The sequence below is a fragment of the Zingiber officinale genome, chromosome 11B (genome assembly GCF_018446385.1).
Source record: "Zingiber officinale cultivar Zhangliang chromosome 11B, Zo_v1.1, whole genome shotgun sequence".
NCBI classification, from domain to species: Eukaryota; Viridiplantae; Streptophyta; class Magnoliopsida; order Zingiberales; family Zingiberaceae; genus Zingiber; species Zingiber officinale.
Window position 1 is genome coordinate 18,476,994 of NC_056007.1, and position 25,808 is coordinate 18,502,801.

General features: G+C 34.7%; 1 protein-coding gene across 5 annotated transcripts in view; it reads right to left on the reverse strand.

Moving 5' to 3' along the window:
* Positions 1 to 2,664: 2,664 nt before the first annotated feature.
* Positions 2,665 to 25,808, reverse strand: part of LOC122034262 (CST complex subunit CTC1-like) — a 45,595-nt gene continuing 22,451 nt past the window's right edge. For 2 of the 5 annotated variants that reach the window (XM_042593433.1, XM_042593431.1), the window contains 2 exons: positions 3,122 to 3,471; positions 2,665 to 3,041 (listed from right to left, as the gene is read on the reverse strand). In XM_042593433.1, the coding sequence (XP_042449367.1) occupies positions 3,343 to 3,471 (129 nt within the window). In that variant the 3' untranslated portion in view covers positions 2,665 to 3,041; positions 3,122 to 3,342. Of the gene's footprint in view, positions 3,042 to 3,121; positions 5,498 to 25,808 lie in introns of those variants that run through there. The other 3 variants (XM_042593432.1, XM_042593436.1, XM_042593435.1) reach the window with 3 other exon arrangements.

Sequence of the window (25,808 nt, forward strand, 5' to 3'; positions counted from 1 at the left end):
ACAGTCTTGCTTGGAGGGAAAAAAAATTCAAGGAACCGTTGTTCACATGTTCCCATGTGGTTATGTTGTATGCCAAAAGAGAATTTAGCCTGGCCTTGGCTTTATTCCTCAACAAGAAGGTGAATAGAAGCAATCTAATCACATCCACAGAGGCACCATTGATCTTCATAGTGCCACAAATCTCCAAAAATATTTCTAAGTGTTGATCGGGATCTTCAATAGGTCCTCCGCCAAATTCATTACTATGTTGAACTATCAAAATCATAGGCTTTAGTTCAAAGTTGTTGGCCTCTATTGAAGGTCGGGTGATGCTAGACCTTAAGCCTCTCATACTTGGTACAACATAATCCTTCAATATTTTGTTTGTCATTATTATTGCTTGAGAATGTTCTGCTTCTAATTGCTTTTACAAGTTCCTTCTTGGGTGGAATGTCCTATCGATCTCAGTTTTAATAGGTAGTAAATTTCCTGTCAAGTTAGTCCTAAGCATAAAAAGAAACACACACTCACCTGCAAAACATAGTTATTAGAGAAAAGAAATGCAAAATCTCAAATAGAGAAAGAAAATGCAAAATTGTAAACAAGAAAGCAAAAAATCTAGATTAACTAAATCACTAATCAATCAATATTAATCGAAGCAATCCCCGGTAAGGGTGTCAAAAACTTGATGTGTGAAAATCGCAAGTACATGATTATCGTCAAGTAATAAAGTATCAATCTCATGAGAACCATTGGTTAAGTACTGATTGAGTTTGTGAAGCTAGTTATCTAGAGAATTGAAAGTTGTTCAAGTTCAAGAGAGAGGGTTAGAGAGATGAGAGAGGGTCTAAGCAGTTGAGAGGTCAAGAGCAAGCAAGTGGTCGATGGAGAAATCTGGATTGAGAAAACGATTCTAAGATTTTAGTTTCACTACAATGATTGTTGATATCATAAGTATTGTTTACTCTTCTATCTCTATATTTATTCTCATATAGATGGATCTATCTCGAATTAGCAATATAAACTTTGGAATTATACCAACATGTCTACCCAAACTTGACACCTCTTTGCACGGAGACCTAGCTAGTATGTTCGCTTCAATGGACTACTCCTATCACTAGCTTTCCAAGGTTCACCTAGATTATCTCTTATACTTCCTGACATCGAACTGGGGTCAACCCATTAAGATCCATGATAGTTGTCCCCTCATGACAAATCAATCTACACTCAAAACGATATTGCTAGAATGTTCGCTTCAGTGAACAACCCTTATCACTAAGGCTCTACGGTTCATCTAGATTATCCTCTCTACGTTGTGACTGACTCTCCATGTCTCATAAGATATGAATGTGCAAGTTAGTGTCACAATCATGTGAGCTCAATAAGGTGAGAACATGGAATACACATGTCATGTAATAAAGAAGCAAACAAACACTTAATTCAAATGTAAACAATTACATTAAACTACTTAATCGTAGAATCTAGAGAACTACTCCATAGAGATGGAGTTACAACCAAGCGATATCAAAGAAAACATTCTACAACTTAAAACTGGAAAGAGAAAGAAGAGAGCTTAGCCAAGTATTGTTGGTGCCTTTGGAAAAGTCTCCAACCTCCGATGGTGGACGGATTATCAAGACGACTAATGGAAGGAAACCCTCCTCCCCAAGTTTGGAGGCTTCTTGGGCCTTTTATAGCCCTTCCAACCGTTTAAAAGGGTTGGAGAACACCTAATCGTCAAAGTGGACTTACCGCTACACAACTATGCCTAGGAGGCATGACCATGTTTTCTCTAATGAAGCTTCAAAAGGCATGGTCGTGCCTTTGGGGCACGACAAGCCTATCTTTGGTTCTAAGGCGAAAGGCACAACTATTTTTAGGGTGTGGTTCTTCTCGATGGACAAAGGCACTGCCATGCATGGGAGACACAACCGTGACTTCCAACTGTTCCTTGTGGTGGAGAAAGGAAATACCAAAACACAAGGAGGGGAGAACTATGCAAAATATCAAAGAAATATCAAAGTTGGTCTTAAACTATATCTCAGTTCTCCATGACAAACAGAACACATCTCTATATGTTGGCATTTGAAAGTTCATCCTCTTGATGCTTACAAGACAATTAGTCCTTCTAAGAGCAAACTAGCTCAGACACCATGTGTTGGATCGATTAAGATGCAACTGTGGTAGAGGAGGGATCTAAACAATAAAAACATCAAATTTGTCACTAGCTTCAAAAGGAGGCATTCACCATATTGCTTGCAACTTAAGTCTTCCTGAGATTTTGAGAGAATCTCATCGAGCAATGCTACAACAGGTCGACAACAAATATCAAAGAAATATAACCAGAAAAATAGAAATCAGCAGTGAGTGAAAGTGATTTTCAAGAATGGGCAATAATCAGTAGGGTTGACAATCTTATAGCGCTGAGCTTTTGATCTAATACTTTGGCTCAAGAAAATGAGGTTACAACTGTTTAACTGAATTTAGAGGGATACATTTGGATAGGAAAATGGAGTGAGGCATCTTTTAATGATAAATCAAAAAGAAACACTTTAATTCGCTGTGTTCACCACGCAGCTGCGTTAAAAAAAGAGTGCCTGACGGATGTCTACAAAAAAAAAAAAAACACTTTGATGATTCCATAAACAAACAAATTGCACCCCCACAATGGATGTCTTGGTAGCCTTCTGGAACGAAATCATTGATCAGATGTAGCAAAAGTGTACAAGTTAGAATGATATACAGATGAATGAATCACATAATTCTTGGAATCTATTAGAATAAGAGGATCAAAACTTGCCCAACAGATTGCTGGATGTGAACACTGCCGTTAAAGTGAAAGAAAAATAACAAGAAATCTTATATACAAATTCGGTAATAATCTCTTACTACAATTGGTAGTCAGTGTCTAGGAAAACCTCCTACTGTGTTCCCTTCAGTGCAGTGTAAACAGAACCCCAGTTCTCAATCTGATCAGATAATGGCTTCTTGTAAATTTTCACGTGGCAGCTAAAAAACTTCTGCTTGAGTAACTTTAAGAAATCCCAAACATCCATCAACTTCTGCATAATCAATGACCGTTAAAGCCAAGCTAGTTCGAACCGCAATAAATGGTGTTTTTACAAGGTAATAGAGAACTTACAATCAGGTTGTTGACAAGATCCTTGTAGTATACGAGAACATGATGGGAGCTCTTGAAATAGTCCAAAGAATCAGTGCCCAATTTATCTGCCGGCTTTAGTTCAGCAATCAATGATGTTACATCGATTGTGGGATTATATTTTGCAAGTACATCAGCCTGCGTATTATGAAAGTATGATAGTCTATCTTGGTGATCTCAGGGTTTTATGGTGCACACATTTCTCAAGTATGATAGTCTGTCTTGGTGACCTCATCCTTGGAATGCACATGAGCTTTATGAGTCCCATTTAGTTTCACAGTCCGATCATGAGTATTGAAAGTATTGAAACTAAACGGCATAGTAGGTTTCTTCTGAAAAGAAATATTGAAAAAACTCATTTCTTATTGAAATACTCAATTACACTTTTGTGGTGTTGCATCGAACCCTAAAAAAGCAGGTAAGATTATGAAAACACTAATCAAAGGATTAATCATTTGGTAATCAAGGCAGTATATCTATGCAGAATAGAACAGAAACATCAGTGTAATGATATTAAAAGTGCAAAAGCTATGCAAACGTCTAGAAAAAAGCCACTTTCCAATTCTAACAAGTTTTTTGGAACTCATTTACCTATGATATAAGACAACTGTGTCTCTTGGTTCATCATGACTGCATTCTAATAGAATTATAGAAATAGGACCACTAAATAAGTCCTTTCTGATACATTGGTTGGAAGTTTGTACACAGTCGTATAGCTTGCATGTCTTTTCTTTTCATAAAGTTAATAGCATATTACAAAGGTAAAGTGCAAGAAAATTGTATATCAAACAGAAGTTTAAAGGCCAAATCAAGGTTTTCATGTTGAATTTGTAGAATAAAGAGTACTTATTATCTTCATAGATCAATTCTGCAACACATTAGATAAATCTTAAAAGTGAGTAAGATGGATGGAAGCATTGAAAATTCCTGCAGAAGGTAAACGGTTGTAAGATCACAAGTTTTACATGAAGCATAGCAGAGTTGATAATAATAAAAAACACATTAGATAGATAATCCTAATCATCATTAGCAGGTGAGTATTTGGGATCAGTTAACACATTAACTAAATATATTTTCAATTTAACATAAGACTTACGATCAGGCACAACATGAGACAAACGACTAAATCAAAGTTTCCAAAGGTTTTTCATAGTTTATATTTATTTATCCCTGTTTTTTTGTCAACAATGCTCTCAAATTGAGCCAAAACTTTTATTCATGAAACTAATTAGCATTACAAAGGAATGCACCCTACAACCCTCAGCATGCAATCAACATTGAAGATTAAGTAGTCAAGAACAAAGAATGATGCATTAGCAAATGGTTTCTTTTGTCATCCAAACAGAATAATAATTGCACTCAGGGGGCATTAAAGATAAAGATTCCTACTGTCAAACTTCACAATTAGCAATCTACTATATCTAGCATACATTATTTATTAAGAAATGGGCATCAATGTGTGATTATTGATATACTAGAAACCCACTGTGATTCTCTGTCAACAACTGGGCGCCTAATGACCATCTGCCAATCCTTATCAAGGCCAACTACATTGAACAAGAATGATTGTTGGGCTAGTACACATCATAAATCCATCAATAAAGGTGTCATTGCAATCTCAAAGGATCCAACTACACTAAAAGGTGGACCTAAAAACACATCAGTATCAAGCTTAAGCATGCTTGATAAAGGAGTTGTCCAACAAAATCAGCAAGCATGGAGGTATATATCCTACAGCAGGTTGTGAGCTTTACAAAGGGTAATCTAAGAAAATTATAACAAAAGTTAGTTTTTATGGTGAAGAAAATTTGCTAACATTCAAAAATTTCACAACAACCAAAGCATGAGTTGAAAACTAACAATCTATGGATTCTAAGATGCATATCTTACCTAATCATTGAAAAAACCTAAGTTCTATTGGATCGAGATTACAGCTAGAGAAAGGGGGTAGAGGGTAGCCAATCGCTTTTGTTTTGTACCTACAATTTGTTAATACACAACAAAAACATAAAACACAAGCAAATCGAACAAATTTATTTACATGATTAGAAACCCTCGATTCCTACTCCACAACCTATGATTTGCTAGTGGATCACTCTTGGAATGTCACTATTTTTTTCTTTCTCGGATATCTTTCTATAACCTTCCATACAATCAGGCTGGCGTGGTTGGTTCATGCAAGGGTGTTGCTGTCAATAGGTCTAGGGTCGATTCCCAGTGAGTGTGAAATGTCTCTAGTTGCCTCAACCCCTCGCATTCGCTGTTGTTGCTAAGCGAAATCCCCCGTGATTTACCTCCCTTCCAGACAGCGGAGGATCACCTTAGAGGAGCTGCCGAGGTGACAATTTCACCTTTTTGCTGCCAAAGAACAACAAAATAGGATAAAAAAGAATCAATTACAACAATAAAAAATTACAAAATTAGAGCTTCACTCTAGCTAACTTTCAATTGTTACTTACTTTCTATCGCTTTTCAATGATCAAGAAGGCTACCAAATTTTCTAGTTGATCCCCGGTGACTTATTAGAATCCACCTTATCAGTCCACTATTAAAAAAAAAAAGAGCAGCCCGGTGCACGAAGCTCCCACTATGCGAGGTCACGAGGAAGGATCCTAATAGTGGACTGATCAGTCCACTATTAACTTACCTTAATTGACTGATTGCATCAGTCGATTAAACATGCATGTAGTCGACTTCTCTTGCTCATGACTACTGACCCTCCATCCAATCAATCGATTTGCTATAACATTTGAGTCGTTTAATAGTGGTAGCTAAATTTGTGTACTCAATGACTCTCTTTCTAGATTCTTGCAATTGAAATAGTCGATTAACTTTATCGGTCAACTCTTCATGCGAATTAAAATATTTTATTTGTTGGTAACCCAACTTGAGTCCACTGCTAGGTTAACTGAATCATACTGAACATTCTTCAATCGATTAAAATTTTAAATCTAGCCACTCTAATGTTGAGTCTTCATCTTTACTAAAAGACCTCATGCCTCGAGGATTTCCTTGTCTACTTAGTATCAATCAACCTCGACCAATCAAAATTTTCACTACCTAAAAGTCTAGTCTTTGGGACTTCATCCTTTGTCTAGTGTCAGTTAACTAGGACTTCCACTTACTCAATCATGTTAGCTTTAACACACAAGGAAGCACCACTCCTAATCTCTGAGTAATTTATGCTCTTTCAAGGTGGACCCCTTCCCCTTAAAAGATACATCTCCTCCTAAACTAGAATTCTCCCCCTTAGTTATTGAAGTTCACATCAATAATATGAAAGAACCCATTAGAGTGATGACTGAGAAGCTAGATGGTGAATAGTGAATGTCCTTGAAATTACAACTTCAAGGAATCTTATTAATGCACTAGTAAGGGCGATTCAAATCAAAATGCAATAGGAATAAAATAGAAGAGAGACACACAAGTTAACATATTCAATTTCATATGGTTCGACGCCTTCATTCCTGGTCGATGACCTAAGATCTTTAAATGGATCACTCCTGAAAACCCACTATGCTTTCTCCTTCTCAGACAACTTTGTAAGTGAAGAAAACACTTACAAGCTCTTTAAGTGTTTATAATTGAACCACAAGAATAAAAGATTTAGAATGAGGCATAAAATATTAGCTCCTTATGTTTGGGAATGTTACCCTTATAATATCCTCCAGGACCCTCTTTTTTAAGCCTTCATCTAGCTTCATCTTGTTCTTAAGCGTTTATTGATCAATCGACTAATGCACTATAGACATTAGTCATAAACTAACTTTTCTCATGAACACATCTCTCCATTGTTTTACTGTAGTAGCAATCCAATGGATCTGGTTAGGATTATCAACAGCAGAAATTATGGACTATTAATTATGGAATATATGTTGCCATAATTATGCTATTGGCTTTGTATATATTATTACCTAGAATAAATTATCTATAATTAGTATAAACCTAGAATAGATAATCTGTAATTAGTATGTTAACTGCATATATTTTCTTATTCAAGATAGTTTGTATAGCAATTCTATTTAATGTAAAGATATGGAAGAGGAAGGCATTCAGCCATTTTACACTGAAAGTGTCATGGTATCAAAGTGAGGTTCTGAAATTCATAGCTGAATCTTTGGATTTGTGTCCGATATTTTTTTCTTCCATCTTTTGAAAGCTGAAATTTCAAACTCTAGAGCCGAAAGAAAGGTGCTTGCTCGATCAATGAAGGATGAAATTTCGTCTGTTTGTCTTGTTATATTTTTAGTTGATTTCTTATCAACTTTCTAGAATTTTTTTTGGTCAATCAACTTGTGATTGAGAGTATTGCATTAAGATTTCTGGTTTAGATTTTTTTTTTTGAACGGCTACTGAGAATTTTTCTGGAAGAAAACCTTCAGAGACCTTGGCTATTAAATTTACAAGAAAGAATTATGTAACATCGAAATTTCAATTCAAAATGTTTCTAAAAGGGAAAGAGCTTTAGAGTCACATTGATGGGTCTTCTATGGCTCCCATAGATCCTAAGGAACTCAGCCAATGGGAGACAAAGGATGCTCGAATTATCTCTTGGCTTTTAGGATCTATTGAAACCTATACGGTGAACAATCTACACCCCTTTGGTATAGCTAAGGAGATGTGAGATTATCTAAAACGAATATATCATCAAGATAACACTGCAAGATGATTTCAAGTCAACTATAACTTGAGATTAGTAACTTCAGTCAAGGTGATCTCTCTATTAAGCAAAATTATTCTGGATTTCTTAATCTTTGGAATGAATATTCTGGTATTATCTATTCAAAGGTACCAAAAGAGGTCTTACCCAGTATTTAAGCGGTTCATGAAGAGAGTAAGCGTGATCAATGTTTGATAAAATTGAGACTAGATTTTAAAGTAGCACAGGCGGGATTGCTGAATAGAAATCTAGTTCCTTCTTTAGATGTATGTCTTGGTGAATTGTTGTGTGACGAACAAAGATGGGTTACACAAGCTGTTATAGGTGCATCAATGGAAAAAATCTACAGTTATCAATGTTGCTTATGCAGCTCGAGGAACCGTAAAAAAGGGTCAGCTACAGCTAAAAGGAGTTTGGGCATATTGCTCACAATGGTAAGAAATTCTACAATTACTGCAAGCAACATGGACACATTATCAAGGAGTGTTCTACATGTCCAGAGAATCGACGAGCTCAAGCTTTTCAAGTTGCTACTCTAGACCATAATATTATTAGTCCTACATCTACGGCCACTAGCACCAATCAATATGTTCTTACTCCAGAAATGGTCTAACAGAGGATTTTCATAGCCTTTTCCACTTTTACACTTCGAGGCCAAGGTAAGACTACTTCAACATGGTTTCTTGACTCTGGAGCATCCAATCATATGACTAGGTCATCTGATCTATTGCATAATGTACGACAGTATAATGGCACACAAAATATTCAGATTGCTAATGACAGTAATCTTCCAATTACAGCCATTAGTGATATAGGGTCTTCTTTTTGTCATGTATTTGTCTCTCCTAGGTTGTCTACAAGATGGTGGATAACAACTGTGACGTACATTTCTCTCGTGGTGGTTGTATTATATAGGATCAGGTGTCGAGATAGGTGATCGCGAAAGGGCCTAAATTGGAAAGATTATTTCCGTTGTAAATTACTGTTCTTAGAAATTTGTCCTCTTCTATTGTTGTTACAAATAAGACTGATGCTTAGCATAAACGCTTGGGCCACACAAATAATGTGGTTTTAGCTAATTTAATGACGTATGGTTTGCTTGGTAACCACGATCAGTCTTTTAATCTTCTATTGCCTCTTGATTGCTCTACTTGTAAACTTGCGAAAAGTGAAGCTTTACCTTTTCCTACTCATAATGGTCGTGCTAACACATGCTTTGAGATAATACATAGTGATGTTTAGGGCATTACTCCAATCATTTCACATGCACAGTATAAATATTTTGTGACGTTCATTGACGACTATAGTCATTTCACATGAATATATTTTCTATGCAGTAAAGCCGAGGTGGTTAATGTTTTTTAAAAAAAAATTAGCTTATATTGAGAGACAATTCTCCACTTGTATTAAAGTTTTATTATCTAATAATAGTGGCGAGTATCTATCACATGATTTTCAATCTCTTTAGCATCAAAAAGGTATTATATATCAACGATCATGTCATTATATTCCTCAGCAAAATGGGTAGTTGAAATTAAACATCGTCACTTATTGGATATGGTACGCACATTGCTCTTGGAGTCTTTAATTCCACCTAAATTTTGGGTGGAAGCTTTAATCATTATTGTTTATTTGATTAATCGTCTGCCTTCTCAACAATTGAATTTTGATTCTCCTTACTATCGTCTTTTTGGTATGCATCCTAATTATCACATGTTGCATACATTTGGATGTATTTGCTTTATCCACTTACCTTCTCATGAGCGACACAAACTTATAGCATAGTCCATACAATGTGCTTTTATGGGGTACAACAATGCTCAAAAGGGGTTTTTGTGTTATGATATTGTTGTTAATCGTTTATGTATTTCCAAAAATGTGATTTTCTTTAAACATGAATATTATTTTCCGCAAGATGTTTTTCCTTCCAAAAATGTTCTTCTTTCTAGCTTTGATGATCTCTCCACCAATTGCATGTTTTATACCTGGAATTGTATATCAACGACGACAAAATCCATCGTCACAAATTCTTTCCAACCCTATCCTCTTGCATCTATCATCCTGCTGATATATATGGTTTCTCTGCCACTTTAGTTGATACAACAGTCCCTACCTCTTATTCACATGCAACTAAACATGCATGTTGGGTAAAAGCTATCCAAGAACTTCTAGCATCATCTAGGGTTTGCAACAGAAACCCTACTTGAAAGAGTCATCTTTGAGATTTGGAGATTATTCCGTCGTCGAGGAGTGCATGTAGTTCTTCTGAATACATCGAGATCGTCTACATGAATTTCTAGTTGTAAAACTATATTTTTGGTTTATAACTACATCATCATGTAGTAGTCTCCCTAATTCTAGATTAGAGAGTAACTTGGCGTTATGTTTGATGAAATAATGCATTTTTCCTCTTTTTATTAATGATGCGTATGATTCTTGATTGGTTCTAGTTTGTTTCTCTTTATCCATCTATGTTGTTAGATTCAAGTTTGGGATAGACCAAGGGGTGAACCCTAATTTGAAATCATTCCATATAAGCATGCGATTGGATCCATAGAAAATAGGAGACATACTTAATGGTGAACTCTAATCTCCGACCTCTCCAATCGACTTGAGAGTTCCTCCGAGTAAAGATAGTGCCTAGGGGATCGTAGGGCTCTAGTGACAGAAGCTTTCTTAAAAAGCATTCCCTAGCACGACTACCACGAAAGTAGTTGAACTCTCTCAAGGCTTTTACGATTTGTCACTGAACTTAAAGGATTTATCAAAATTCACTTTATGAGTTGCAATTAGAATAGACACATCGGTGTTTGATTTCTTTTCTTCTTCCCATAGACGCATTCAATTACCTTTGGACAAATCCTTTCAAGATAATCATGCATTAAAATAAAAGAGGTGCATTTGTTAATCCATCATAGTGAAATCAAAACCCTAGAATTACCTTCCGAATTAGCTTTTTCACTGTTTTCGTTCAATCGTGCTTATTTCTGTTTCCACAACACACCTTTCTCGATCGTCTATATAACCTCCTTTGCAAGTATTTTGGCATTCAACAACACGGTCCTAATGGATGATATTTTTATTACTTGACGACAACCTGAGCTTGTGGTACGAGGACATTAAGTTTTTAGCATCATTACTGAGACTGTCTTTGTTGATATCGAGTCTTATTTGTGATTTGGTTAATCTAGATTCATTCTTTCCTTTTCACTATGATTTTTATTTTTCCTCTTGTAGGTGAACAAGTTCTTTTCATGTGAAGGTCTACCAGATCAAAGATTATTTAGGATTTAGACCTTGAAATTGAAAGAACATGTCATGCAAAAAAAAACTTACAGAGGCAGTTGAAGGCACAACCAACACCAATCATGGCCATCAACGACAGAAACTGACTTCTGAAGGACTATGTCGTACCTAGTGCGAGGGGATTAAGGTCTAGCATCACGAGACCTCCAATAAAAGCAAACAATTTCGAACTGAAGCCTTTGCTGATTTCCATGGTCCAACAACACCAATTTAGAGGCTCAAAATCTGCATCAACAATATAATGATGTTTCTACAGATGGCATTAGACTGCGACCGTTCCCTTTCACACTAAGGGGCAAGGCGAGGGCTTGGCTAAATTCCTTGCTCATAGGAAGCATCACGACATGGATTCAAATGGAGCAGCACTTTCTCGACAAGTATTTCCCTCCTAGCAAGAACGCGCACATCATGAATCAAATCACAAATTTCTCAGAAAAGAACAGAGTCTTTTCAAGGGACTTCTACAACAATACTCATATCACGAATTTGAAAAATGATTAATCATCCACACGTTTTACAACGGAATCACATATTCTGCTAGGGTTTCATTGGACTCAATTGTTGGAGCCCAGGGCACACGGTTGTGAATTGTCAAGTCAGAGTCACACCTTTGTAAGGGGTTCAAATGGAGCAAGAGGATGCGATCAACAACTACAATCAGAGGTTGAACCCAATTCTAACACTTGCAACCCTGGTGGAAAAATATCCCAACTTCTCCTATAGAACCAAGAGAACATTGGGCAAGTAAATTATAGGGCACAGGAGTTCCAACAAGCACAAAAGTCTTACCTGGAAACTAAGCTAGACAACTTCTCTAGCCCGAAAACCTCAAAAATTCTGAGATCTTCATTCTCATTTCCCTCCACCTTCAAGTTCTTTTCCCCATCTCTTCTCCCTCTCCTCAGCAACCTCCATCCACTTCCTCTCCTCCTCAAACTCTAGATCCATCAAACCCTAATTTCTTTTCCACCTCAAGAAAACTCTTTCTTCTCTCATTCTCGCCGCCACAAACCCAAGTTTTCACCTTGCTATTTTCTTTGATTGTATTGTGAGAACCATGTAGGTTCGAGCTCACGCGTAAAAAGGAAAGGGCAAAGCTTCAGATGAGGGTAATGATTTTAACTATTTTGGCATTATTTTCTGCAAGGCTACTCATAAATAACACTCGCTACATGGGTGACTATGTTTTGACAACCCTCGAGCTTAGGGAAGATATTGATTAGATGTTGGATAGAGTAGGATGGAATAGATTTATGAACATGAAATACCCTACCTACCTAAGAGTTACCCTAGTTCATTGGTTCCATTGAAGCAAATATTATGCAAGGAGAGGGGTGTGCCGAAGGACGGATCATGTAATGATGAGCATAATTGGACTTCAGCACAATTTAATTTTGTTTGAGTTGCCATTAGTTGGGGAAAGATGGCAGCCCAATGATTTTAAGGATGGCAAATTTTGGATAAAAATTACCAAGGAAAATAGATACAACGCCTCCATGAAATTCTTACCCTTATTTTGTATCTTATTTTCCATTCATTTCCTACATAGCATAAGCATCTTTGTAGTTCGGGAGACTGCTATTTTATATTATATGTTGACAAGGCATAAAGATCTTGGCTTTTGGATGCATTTAAGACAGAAAGCCTCGTGTCAGCACCTTACACTGTTGGATCATGAAAGAGAGGGGGGCTGAATATCGAAAAACGTTCGAGAAGAGAAAAAGTAGAAAAGAGCAAGGCTAACACAGGTTCTTTTTACTTGGTTTGGAGCCTGTGTCGACTCCTATTCCAAGGCCTGCACTCGTCGAGTGCTTTCGTTGAGCAATCCACTAGCAATTCGAATAATTGATTACAAGAATTAAGTACAGAAAAGCTAGAAATAAAATACCGACAAATATAAAATAATAGAAAAAGGAGCAGAGCTTTGTCGGAGTAGCGTCGCAATGTTACAGGAGCGCAGGAGAGCAGATCGTCAATTCTGAGTTGTTGTTGGAGCTCCGTCTTTGACCCTCCTTATATAGGAGGCTCGGGGCGCCTAGAACCTTCAGGGCACCTCGACCATGACGTAGCCGACCCAACCAAGAGGCTCCACGTGTCGACGTCGTGTCAGGGGATAAAATTTGCCCCCGGGCGCTCGGACCACCTTTCTCCAGAGAACATCTTCTCCTGCAAGACAAGGTTAGTCCGAGGCAAACATATAATGTATATCCTGTAAAACAAAGTATTAGCACAGTTTATAGTTTGCCAGAAAAGAATATGATTTAGATTTCGTCTCTCCGAGACCGGAATCTAGTCAAGATCTCGACTTAGAGTTCCAAAATAGTTCTAAGTCGGATCAACGCCTAAGTTCCCTTCCCGAGAATGCGTCCTCACAGTCACTCCCTTCCAGTGACTTACCTTTACTCACCTGCCAGACGTCCGGTCAGCCCTTCGACCCGTCTGGACTTCTCGCCAGCTATTCGGTCAGCCCGTCGACCTAGCTGGACTTCGTGTTAAGCGTCCGATCAGCCCGTCGACCCGCTTAGACTTCTCGCCAGCTATCCGGTCGGCCCGTTGACCTAGCTGGGCTTCGTGCCAGACATCCGATCAGCCCGTCGACCTGTCTGGACTTCGCCTGCACACTCGATCAAAGTGTTAGACAACGACAAACCTAACTTAACCTAATTTGTCATTCATCAAAACCTGAGTTGGACTGTTAGTGCTAACCGCACCAACATACACAACCTACCCTTGGCCTATGCCACGATTGTAAATCATACTTGGAGGCAAAGTGCACAAACAGATCAACATTGAGAGGTCCAGCAACCGACACGACGGTGTCAAGCATCGGACAATGCCAGCCAGGAGGCCACACTGCCTGACCGTGTTTTCCAACACGATCATGGTACGTGTGGTTGTTTCCTCCTTTATTGTAGGGTTCCATCGAAGACCAAACCACCTTTATACCCTATAAAAAAGACAACGAAGCATAGGCAAAGCATCATCCAGGATTTGTGACAAAAACCCTACTTGGGAGAGTCATCTTCAAGGTTTGGAAATTATTCCACCGTCGAGGAGTGTGTGGAACAAGGTTTAAAATTTCAACCCGTGTCAAGCTTTTGGTCTCAGACCGGAACGATACGATTTTGGTATCGTATCGTGTCGTGCCGATACAGTTTCGGTATTTTTTATTTATCTATAATTATAAGATAAATATGTTTATTGTGTGTATAAAAATAAGTTGTATATTGATTTATTATAAGTTATCAATTATTGAATAATTTAATATTGTTAGAAAAAATAATTAAAAATAGTTTTATTTAAATAGAATTAATATATCAATAATTCAAATTAAAATGAAAGTATCTATAATAATAATAATAATTATTATTATTATATAAATTAATACAAGATATTACTTTATATTAATAATAATTATATAAATTAACTATTTATTCATTTAATTAATTATTAATTAAATAATATATATTTTAAATAGTAAAAAAATATCAAGCAAAAAATTTTAAAAAAATTAGAAAATATAACAGAATATAAATATAACTTTTTAGAATTTTTTAAAAAATTTAAATGAAATTTAAAATAATAAAAAATATATTAGAATATAAATAAGAATTATTATATATTTTTTAAAAATTTTAAATGAAATTTAAAACATTATTTTTTTCATAATATTAATTAATAAAATTTATTAAATTTATTTTAAATATATTTTTTATATATTTTATTAGGATAATTTAATTAAGGTTTATAAAAGCCTCTTTGAAATATCACACCTCCTCCTTAGAAATTATTTAAATTAATTAAATAAAATAAATAATTATTAAAAAAAAACCTGTGTACGCGAGATCGCCCGTGATGATCATGGGCGATCCCGCGAGGGGCGTCTGGCGGCGCTAGAAGCGTCGCCGGACGCCTCCGATGGCACTGCAGAAGGCATCACGCACGACGCCTTAGGTGCTGAAGGCGTCGCGGAACGCCGCTAAAGCCGTCCCACGTATCCTCCTGCACTAATGGAGGCGTCCCACGTCTCCTCCGGCGCCCTCGAGACGGGGAAGCCTCCCGTGCCGATTTCTAGACACGAAAAGAAACATCCGTGACGCACGCGTATTGGATTCCAAATACATCGAGATCGTTTACAACGGACTTAATTCTTATTTCAAGTTTTTGGTTTATAACTCCATCGTCATAGAATAATCTCCCTAATTCTAGGATTAAAGAGTAATTTGATGTTATGTTTCATGAAATAATACATTGATCTTCTTTTTATTAATGATGTGCATGATTCTTGAATAGTTCAGTTCATTTCTCTTCAGTCTTCATTCATCTATGTTGCTAGATTCAAGTGAATAGTAACCTCGTTGGGATAGATTAAGGGATGAACCTAATTCGAATCATTGCATATAAGAATACGATTGGATCCATAGAGAATAGGGGGCATACTTAATGGTGAACCCTAATCTCTGACCTCTACAATCGACTTGAGAGTTCCTCTCCAAGTAAGGGTAGTGTCTATGGTGAACCTAGAGTTGCCTTCCGAATTAGCTTTCTCACTGTTTTCATTCGATTGCTCTTATTTCTCTTTCCACAACACACTTATTCCTGATCAATTAGATAATCTCCTTTGCGAGTATTTTGGTATTCAACAACACAATCTAGTGGACGGTATGTTTATTAATTGACAACACCGTGTGCTTGCAGTATGAGCACATCACTCTACATGTCATGCCTTCACGTAGACCGCCACCTCTGGGTCAACTACATTCTGATGCTCCAAATCCTAGGACCCTCAAATGTCTCATGTCATCCTTCTCTAAAATCCATGGACTTTGAGCCATCAAGTCATTAGCTCCCTTGGCCACACAGTCTCACATGTGTACTTTGATAGATTATACTAATCATGCATATCAAATACAAATATGATCTAAACTTAAATTATTTGCTCAAGCAATCAAAATCTATGAGACCTCTAGCCATCAACTCCCTTCGCCACAGTACCAAGAGAAATTATATAGAAAATTCTCGAAAAGAGAGGTATTAACGTAAGATATATTGAACTAATTAAGGATATGTATGAAATAACTGAAGCATTTCCAATAAAGATAAGATTACTTCAAGGATTAGCTCTAAGTCCCTATCTTTTTACACTAATTATGGATGAACTCACTGCACACATTCAAGACACGGTACCGTGGTGCATGTTGTTTGCAGATGATATTATTTTGGTAGATGAAACACGTGAATAAGTAAATGTTAAACTAGAATCTTGGCGAGAAACACTAGAAGGAAAAGATTTTAGGTTTAGTAGAATAAAGACAAAATATATGAAATTAAATTTAGCAATATTAGACATAATGAGACAATTGTTAAGATAGGAGATGATAAGTTGTCGGGAACCGAGAGCTTTAAATATTTAGGATCATTTTTACAAAATGATGAAGGGATTGAGAGAGATGTCTTACATAAAATACAAGAAAGATAGTTGAAATAGAGGAAAGTGTTGGGTGTTTTATGTGATCGTAAAGTACCTCTAAAATTTAAATGAAAGTTCTATAAAACCACAATTCAACCTCTATGTTATATGAAACTAAATGTTAGATTATGAATCGAGCACATGAGCAAAAGATGAGAGTTGCAGAGATGAAGATGTTAAAGTGGATGTGTGGACATACGAGGATGGACATAATAAGAAATGAGAGCATTAGAGAGAAAGTCATAGTTGCATCTGCTAAAGGAAAACTCCGAAAGACACTTAAGATGGTACAAGCATGTACTTAGATGACCAATAAATGCTCCAGTTAGGCGATGTGAAAGTATAACAAACACGCATATCAAACGAGGAAGAGGAAGACCAAAAAAGACTTGATTAGCAATAATAAAATAAGATAAAATTTATTTAAGTATAGATAATATAGTACGAGTTAAAGCTCAGCATATAAAGATTCATTTAACCGGCTCAACCTAGTGGAATAAGGCTTAGTTGTTGTTAAAACTATAACCCAACCCCTAAACTCTAAAAGCAAAACTCTAAATAACTTAACGAGTGTAATGTACCCGAGGTAAGATTCGAACACTTGTTGCCTAGAGAGTCCGTCCCACCATAACCTCGGGGGCTCTGATGTCATATGTTCATACCTATACTACTTTTAAATATAGGTTTCACCTTGAAATTGATTTTTATCATAGAGGTAAATACTTCTCCACTAAAGAAATAAATTTTCGTAATCCAAGGTGAAAACTTTTAACTCCCTCTTAATTCAACCTTATCTTCATTTTTAATAATTTTCTCCCTTCTGAGCCTCTAATTTGCATTAACAATCTCTTTTGGATTATAAAACAGCTACCTAAGTATTTTAGAGAGTCAAGAGTGAATATATATATTCATGGGAGGGTAAACAACTTAAAACTACCAATTTTAACTGAATCAAAAACTCCATAAAATTTTAGTCTGAATCCAATCAAAACTAAAGTTTCAACCGTCTTCAAACAAAACCAAATTTATTTAGTCAAATGTGTTCGGTCTTCTCTAGCAATCCAAACTAGAAAAATCATAAATATTTCTATATTAATTGCAAATTTATAAAATTTCTGGTATTAATGTATTATGGAAAATAATTTTATAAGAAAATACACTATTCTCAAACAATGACATGAAGTTGAAAAACAAGTCCCATACTTTGTATCAAAGCCATTTTTATGACTTCTATCGACAGAAGTAACCAAGTTTTTAAACTATTTTAAAAGTGATTTTTCATCATGATCTTAAGTTATATGCAACTACATGCATCGCATAAACATCTTAAACTTAGCTCATTATCCTAACATTTCACTTGATTCTGTGTCTAAATATACAAACAAGTCAAATCGTAAATTATAGTAAGATGATTTTAGAAGTTCTCCTTATCTTAGGTGATCATGCAAAAATCTACACTAACAATTGATCATGCAGTTAATACCTAAGATGTCAATTATTATCATCATTCTCGATATTAACTGCATGACTTGTGCCTAAGCATGGCATAAATCAAAAAGCATACAAGTCATAAAATTATATCGTATAAAAATGTGTCAATTGCAAGATAAAATATGTTTAATCTTATTATGTATCAATTTCTCATAATATGTCAAAATCAAAGAAGATATTTTCATCTAATTTGACACACCTAAGGATTTTTATAGCATGTATCAAAATTTCATCCTAGAAATCCTTTTCATGCATTTTAGACGTAAGCCTCTAGCTAATTGTCCACTTAATGCATGATATGATTTGTATGTGTCAATTAACTCAAAAGTTATTCAATCATCCCTACTTATTGGCACACTCTAAGGTTTTAGAATAGGACTACCTGAAGTGTCAACTCTAGCCTTCTAAAGATAGTTCGCTCATCCCAAACTCATTTAGTATGATGGAATTACACTAATGGAGTTCCAATATCTATTGGTACTCCTTGCGTTTTATAAGTAATCATAAGGTGCAGCCTCCCTTGATACCTTCCCAGCCTCCCTTGAAACCTTCCGAAGGACTCTCTTAGACTTCCTAAAAGCATCAACCTTGGGTGAACTCATAACCTCCTTTAATACTTTACTACCATGTCTAGTTCTAAAGGGTTCTTTTGATTTGGTGTCATAATCAAAGTGAATCCTCTAGTAGGTCAGCCCACTAACATTTGACTTAGGTTTGTATCTCAAACAACTCTTCTTAGTATTTATCTCTTGCCTCCTTGGACCTAAGTCTACTTTCTTAAACCCATTTGTGGTCTTCTCAAGAGTGATCTTTTCTAAATAATCAAATCATCTCTCAGGGCTTGATTTTCCTTCTATAACTCTTTAATTCTATTATTTAACTCCTCAAGGATCTAGAATTGTTCCTAAGAGTATCAAATTTCCTCTTTTTATAATATGAAGCACTAGAATCATAAAATATATCTAGCATGCTTCTTAACATGAGAATGAGGTCATCATTATAAATTGCAAAAAGAAACCAACTTAATGATGATACCTTACGTGTTTAGTTTAGAAGCTCCTCCTTATCTTGTGTTTCTTGGGTTGCCACCCATTCGAACATTCATTATAGTAGTGTCCCTTCTTATTGCAAGCAAAGCTCACCATGTGGTCCTTTCCTTTTTTATCATAGGTGTGATTCCCTTGGGTTTGTTCTCGGATTTGTGGTTCACTCGACGTTCTCTCTCATCAAGAGGGAGGTGAATAATGATTTGTGCTTCGATCGTGTTTGTCCTTCGGTGTGCTTGTCTACAAAGAATTAAACACAGTAGAAACTACAAATACAAAAATCAAAACACAAGCACAACACCTAAATTTTATATGGTTTGGAACCTCGATTCCTACAACTGTCAAGACTTCCACTTACCTAATGGTCACTATTCTTCATCACTTGTTAAGACTTCCACCTAGCCATAGACCCACCTTCAATTGCCAAGACTTCCACTTACCTTCAACTGTCAAGGCATCTAATCAATCTTGTCCTGTCGAGACTTCCATCACTTGCATCAAGCAACCTTGACCTGACTTACCAAGATTGACTTCCATCACTTACCAGGCATCCAGTCCATCTTAACATGTCAACACTTTCATCACTTGTCAAGTATTCAATCACCCTTAATCTGTCTCGACTTTCATTACCTGCCAAGCATCCAATCAACCTTGATTTACTTGGGGTTCTATTTACCAACTCCATATTGCACTTTATATTGCTAACTCCCTAATGAACTTTCCACTTCCCAACACCTAATACCAATTATAATTTCACTAATGCCAACACTTCTTGAATTTCCTCTTGCCATATATCTAATCAATCTCAACCCATTTGGATTTCATCTAATATCAAGTAGTCAATTAACCTTGACCTATTCTACATATCGGCCTAATCTAAACTCATCACAACCATATTGTCCATAATATGATTGCACCAACATATTATCTAAATATATTGTCCAAATATAAAAAAAACCACAATCCATCAACTCACAACATTAAAGTAATCAAACTGATATGGTAGATAGCTTTGTAAGTTCCTAATTCCATGACTCTTTTATTATTAATTGCATATGCAATGGAGATTCAAACAAATTCATTGAGAGAGCAGTTAGAACTACAAGGATTGTTCATGCAATCATGCCTTAAGTAGTCGTATTCGAGTAAGATGTTTGATATATTTAGCAAAGGGATTAAATTAGGTTTTCCTACATTATTAAGTAAAGTGTGCATGAAGTTTGTAAGAATTTAGTATAATGCACATAAAGGAGCTCATGACTCGATAAGGTCAAGTTGTGTTAGTTGACTTAGTGTGGTCAAGTTGGGCTCGATAGCTTAAAAGTTTGACAAGGAGAATGGAGTTAAATAAATAGTTCTGATGATAGTCATAAGAGGTGGACTTATAAGTGATCCTGCAATAGATGGCATATAGAGTAAGTTAAGGGTTTGATGCATCCGACAAACGGAAGTCCTAATGAAAGGTAGACGCTTGGACGACATGAAACTGTGAAATAGCCTGAAGACAATGAGTTGTGAGAGGTTATGTGATTTGTAATAGGGTTGGAAAGGCTTGATTGAGAGCCTTTGAGAAGAAATATAACTTTTTTTTGTTGGTCTAAGGTTGAGTATAATCTTGGAGGTAGGTTTACAAAGGCTTACTAGATAAAGTTGAGCAAAATACATATTTGCAACAATCAACTAGATGCTTAGTGGACTGCCTTGTCGACTTAAGTCTTGTGCTCAAGCAAATCCTTACTTTATGTTTGAATTGAGTCGAATGGAATAGATTTCAATCAATTGGATCCTTATGAAGTCCTCTAAAATTGAAAGATATTAATAGATAAGCTTGTAATCTTATCTAGGTTAGTCGACTAGATATAGTCAAGTCGACTAAAAGAAATTTGAGTCAACTAAATGCACAAACTAAGTCAATTGAAGATTAGCAACTAGCCAATGAGAATGATTTCAATCACTTGATCAAGGACTAATTTCAATAAAAGGACATTGAGTCAAAGTTATTTGAATGAAAAGTCTTATTCGCTATTTTATCTCGCCTTTGTTACTACAAATAAGGGGATTGGTAAAGGGACCTTGAATATACAACTAAAACATAACAAAGTGTTCGACATTAATCACTCATTTTAAGGCTTTTGCAACTCATACTGGTATCCTTTTAGGCATCAATTTTTATATTTTGTAAGATGATAGCATTGTACGAGATGTTGTTGGATCGTTGGTGAGACTAGAAGTAGATGGAGGGTGAACCATCTCTTACTTGTGTCTACAATTATTTTAGTAAGTAGTAGAATATTAAAGTCTAACACAAAGCAATGCAAGCATTTATCATTTTACGTAGTCGGAAACTCTGGGTTTCTACTCCATGACCTATACTCGTTAGTTAGTCATTCCTAAAATCCCTCTATATTTTCTCCTTTTTGAATGTCATCCAAAGGTAAAAAAAAACTATTACAATTCGAGCTTGCATTAAACAAGAAAATATAATGGTGGGAAAACATGATTTTGTAACTATGAATATCACTAAAAATTAAGTTAAAAAGATTTTATAAATTATGAGATCATGATTTCATAAATTATGGAATATGATAGAATAACTAATTTGCATACAAGATTGTTTATTATTTTTAAGATTATTTGATAAAGAATAAGTTGTGTTATCAATTTATAAAAAAAGGTTAAGATTCCTTATATTGGATAAGTTTTTTTAAGTTAATACCATTTTTAATTTTTATCATAGTATAAGAGCGTTAGGCTTTATTGATTTGTTTTTTCTATTTTTCTCTGATTCTAGATTCAAAACACCTTCGCAGAATTCCTTTTCCTAACTTTTATCATTAGCGATTTTTCGGTTATTGCTCCACCTTCATTACTCATTTTTCCCTGTTTCTTACCTTTTGTAAATTTTAATTTATAAAAATGTCAAGAGTCGTTAAAACAATTGTTAGAAGTTGGAAAACTAAAAAAATCAAAGTTACCTATAATAATAAAAAAAACTATCTCAAGAGGTCCTAACTTATTCATAATATATTTAAAGGAAAGGGAAAGCTAAATCATCTTACAACTATTAGGCTAAATTTAAAGCATAGAATGAAGAAAACTCAACTATTATGGCGTAAAATGGAATTCAATGGTTCCTCATATTAGTGTGGACTTACATATTCAAAAGAAAGAGATGTGACTCAAGTATATAAGGTGAAAGTGAAAACAATACTTGCTAAACAAGGCTACTAATCAATTGAAAAGGTTATGGTAAGATCTTAAGGCAATCAAATGTTTCAAAGATGTTATTGTTCTAAAGGACTTTATTAAGCATTGAGCAAGATAGAGTTTATGATTTTCTTATAAAACTTAATCTAGAATTTGATCAAGTGAGAATCCAAATTCTTGGTGGACAAGAAATTTCAAGCTTTAATGAAGTGGAAGCATTGGTTCAAGTGTAGAAAAGCAACAGACTTATGCTCGAATAATAAAGCATGGGTAGTAAACTGCTCCACCGAAAGTGGGGACATAAAGAGAACAAATAAGGATCAATGCTTAGATGCATATGACTAATACAAAATAAAATGAAACAACACCAAAGGAGTCACGTAGGCTCAACCAACAAAAGGTCTAGTGGATAAGATCTCTTATTGGTAACCTTGGCAAATACTAGTTCATTGTTGTACTTAGGTATGCTTCCATTTTTTATTGGACTATATATCTCGAATACAAGCTTTTTTTATTCTTGGATTCAAGGTTTAAAATCTCGACCCATGCTGAGGTTTTGATCTCAGATTGGAACGATACGGTTTCGATATTGTATCGTGCCATGCAGATACGATTTCGATACTTTATATATATATATATAATAAACTTTGGTTGTTGTTGTATTAATGTTATGTAACTTGAGCATATACATTTGTAAAAATTTCTAAAATAAAGATTAGACATTCATATCAATAAAAATGTGTTTTATATGCTTAGGAACCAAGAATTTAAAAATAGAGAAGATAAGTATTATAATATTTATTATTTCAAATTTCAAATTAATTCTAAGATAAAAACAATTATTATCTATAATAATTATATAAATTAACAAAAAATCATAATATATATATAATAATTGTATAATTATAGTTTATAAATATTCTAAATAATATATATGTATATATATATAGCTTATATTGAATTTAAAATCAAATTTATTTAAAAAAATTATATATTTTTAAATTTTTTTAACAATTAATTTTTTTCAATTATTTAGAAATTTCTAAAATTACTATAAAATTTCAAAATTATTTTAAATATTTTATAAAATTTTAATCTATTTTTAATTTATAAAAATAATTTAAACTTTGTTTTTAAAATTATTTTAAATTATCTATTTTTTACTTTAATTTTTTTATAATTTTAATAAAAATAATAAAAATATAAAGTTATATATTATAATTATATCAATTAATTAACCGTTTCTTTAATTAATTATTAATTTATAGAATATATCATTATAATTTATATAATAATTAATTAGAAATTAGAAATTATACAAAAAAATATAATGATTTTATTTAAAAGTTTTAATAAACCCTAATTTTTTCTAACCTCACGTTTCCGCCATCACGATTTTTTTTCACTCGTCGCCATAGTCGCCGCCTCACCGCAACAGCCAACATCCTCACTGTCGCCGCCTCGTTACCGCCACCTCGCCGCCTCCCCACTTCACCGTCGCCTCGCCAACCTTTCACCAATGACTCGAGGTAGGTTTTCATCCCCAAATTGATTCCTTTTTTCTTCTTTCTTCTTTCTTCTTCCTTCTTCCTTCCTCTTCCTTCTGTTGCGCGGGCATGGCGCACGCGAAATTGTTGTGCTGCAGTGCATGTGCCGGTCCCACATTGAAAAGGTAAAAACCGGCCGTTTCAGGCGGCACGGCTCGAGATTTCATTCACTACTTGGATCATCAATTCAAGAGCCACCTGGCATACGACCCACTCACCAAGCATATTTCCACATACTCCCATGCGTAGAAGTTGTTAAAATAAGCCATCATTGACATTTTGATGTCCCAAATTATCTACAAACATTATCGCTATCCAAAACTTTATTCAAAATTTATGTTGCAATCTAATTCTTCATCATAGTTATTAATGGACAAGGATTCATGGAAGATGATTATACATCATAAAGAACAAGATGGTCTCACTATCTTAAAAGGTCAGGTCTTTGAAACATTATCAAAGACAAGTCAACATTACCAAATACAGCAAGTTACCTTCCTCTTTATTTTTAGTAGTTTTAGTACGTTATTTGTCTAATAATAATATGATCTAGCTTCATCATCACCAACTTGAATATCCATTATTTAGAACCATTAAAATTTTATTTCCATCTTTATTGCAAAGTATAGATGTTGAGGGTTTCATTCTAAAGTGTGTCAACTTGCTAAACATAAATATAGGTCTTATACATTAAGTAATAGAAGCTTTTTTGTCTTTTATCTCATTTATAGTGATATTTGAGGGTCCTTCAACTAATAATATTCTAGAGCAAAATGGTTTGTGTTCTTTATTGATAATTGTACTCATGTTACTTAAACTATTTTTACTTAAACAAATGTTAGTAATGTCCTTCCAACTAGAATTTTATTGTCATTAGCAGCAAATGATAGTTGGGAGTTACAACATTTTAGTGTCAAGAATGTATTTTTGTGAAAAGAACTAGTGGAAAAAATTTATTAAACTAGTATAGGAAAATAATTTGGATGCTTATTTTGTATATAAATTGAAGAAAGCCCTATATAGACTTAAGTAATCACGAGCATGATTTAACATATTTGCAAGAGTTATGATTGACACAGAGTATAGACAAAGCCAAGGGATCTCACATTGTTTATTAAACACTCTTCTTAAAAAAAAAGGCACATGGCTCTTAATGGGAAAGGAGTCACATTGTTTATAAATAATATTGTTTTGATAGATAAGACACTTGAATGAATAAATACTAAACTAGAATTTTAATGGGAAACACTAGAAGTGAAGGTTTTAGGCTTAATAGAGTAAAAACAAAATATATAGAATTAAAGTTTAGAAATATTAGAAATAATGAGATAATTGTTAAGATAGGAGATGATAAGTTGTCTAAAACTAAGAGCTTTAAATATTTAGGATCATTTTACAAAATGATGGAGGGATTGAGAGAGATATACAAGCAAGATGGTTGAAATAAAGGAAGTGTCCAGTGTTTTATATAATTTAAAAAGAAGTTCTACAAAATAACGATTAGACCTGCTATGTTATATGGCGCTGAATATTGAACTATACAAAGATAAAAATATTAAGATGAATGGGTAGACATACGAAGATGGACAAAATAAAAAATGAAAATATTAGAGAGAAAGTCAGAGTTATATCTATTGAGGAAAAACTATAACAGACACGTTTAAGGTGGTACGAATATGTACTTAGATGACCAATAAATGCTTCAATTAGGCGATGTGAATAAATACGCACATCAAACGAGGACGACCAAAAAAGACTTGGTTACCAATAATAAAATAAAATAAAATTTATTTAAATATAAATGATGATATAGTAGGGCATAAAGTCTCATGGCTAAAAGGTTCCATATAACCGACCTCATTTAGCAGTATAAGGCTTGGTTGTTGTTATTGGCATCATTAAATGATTATCAATCGTGTCATATGTATTAATTCCTAATAAT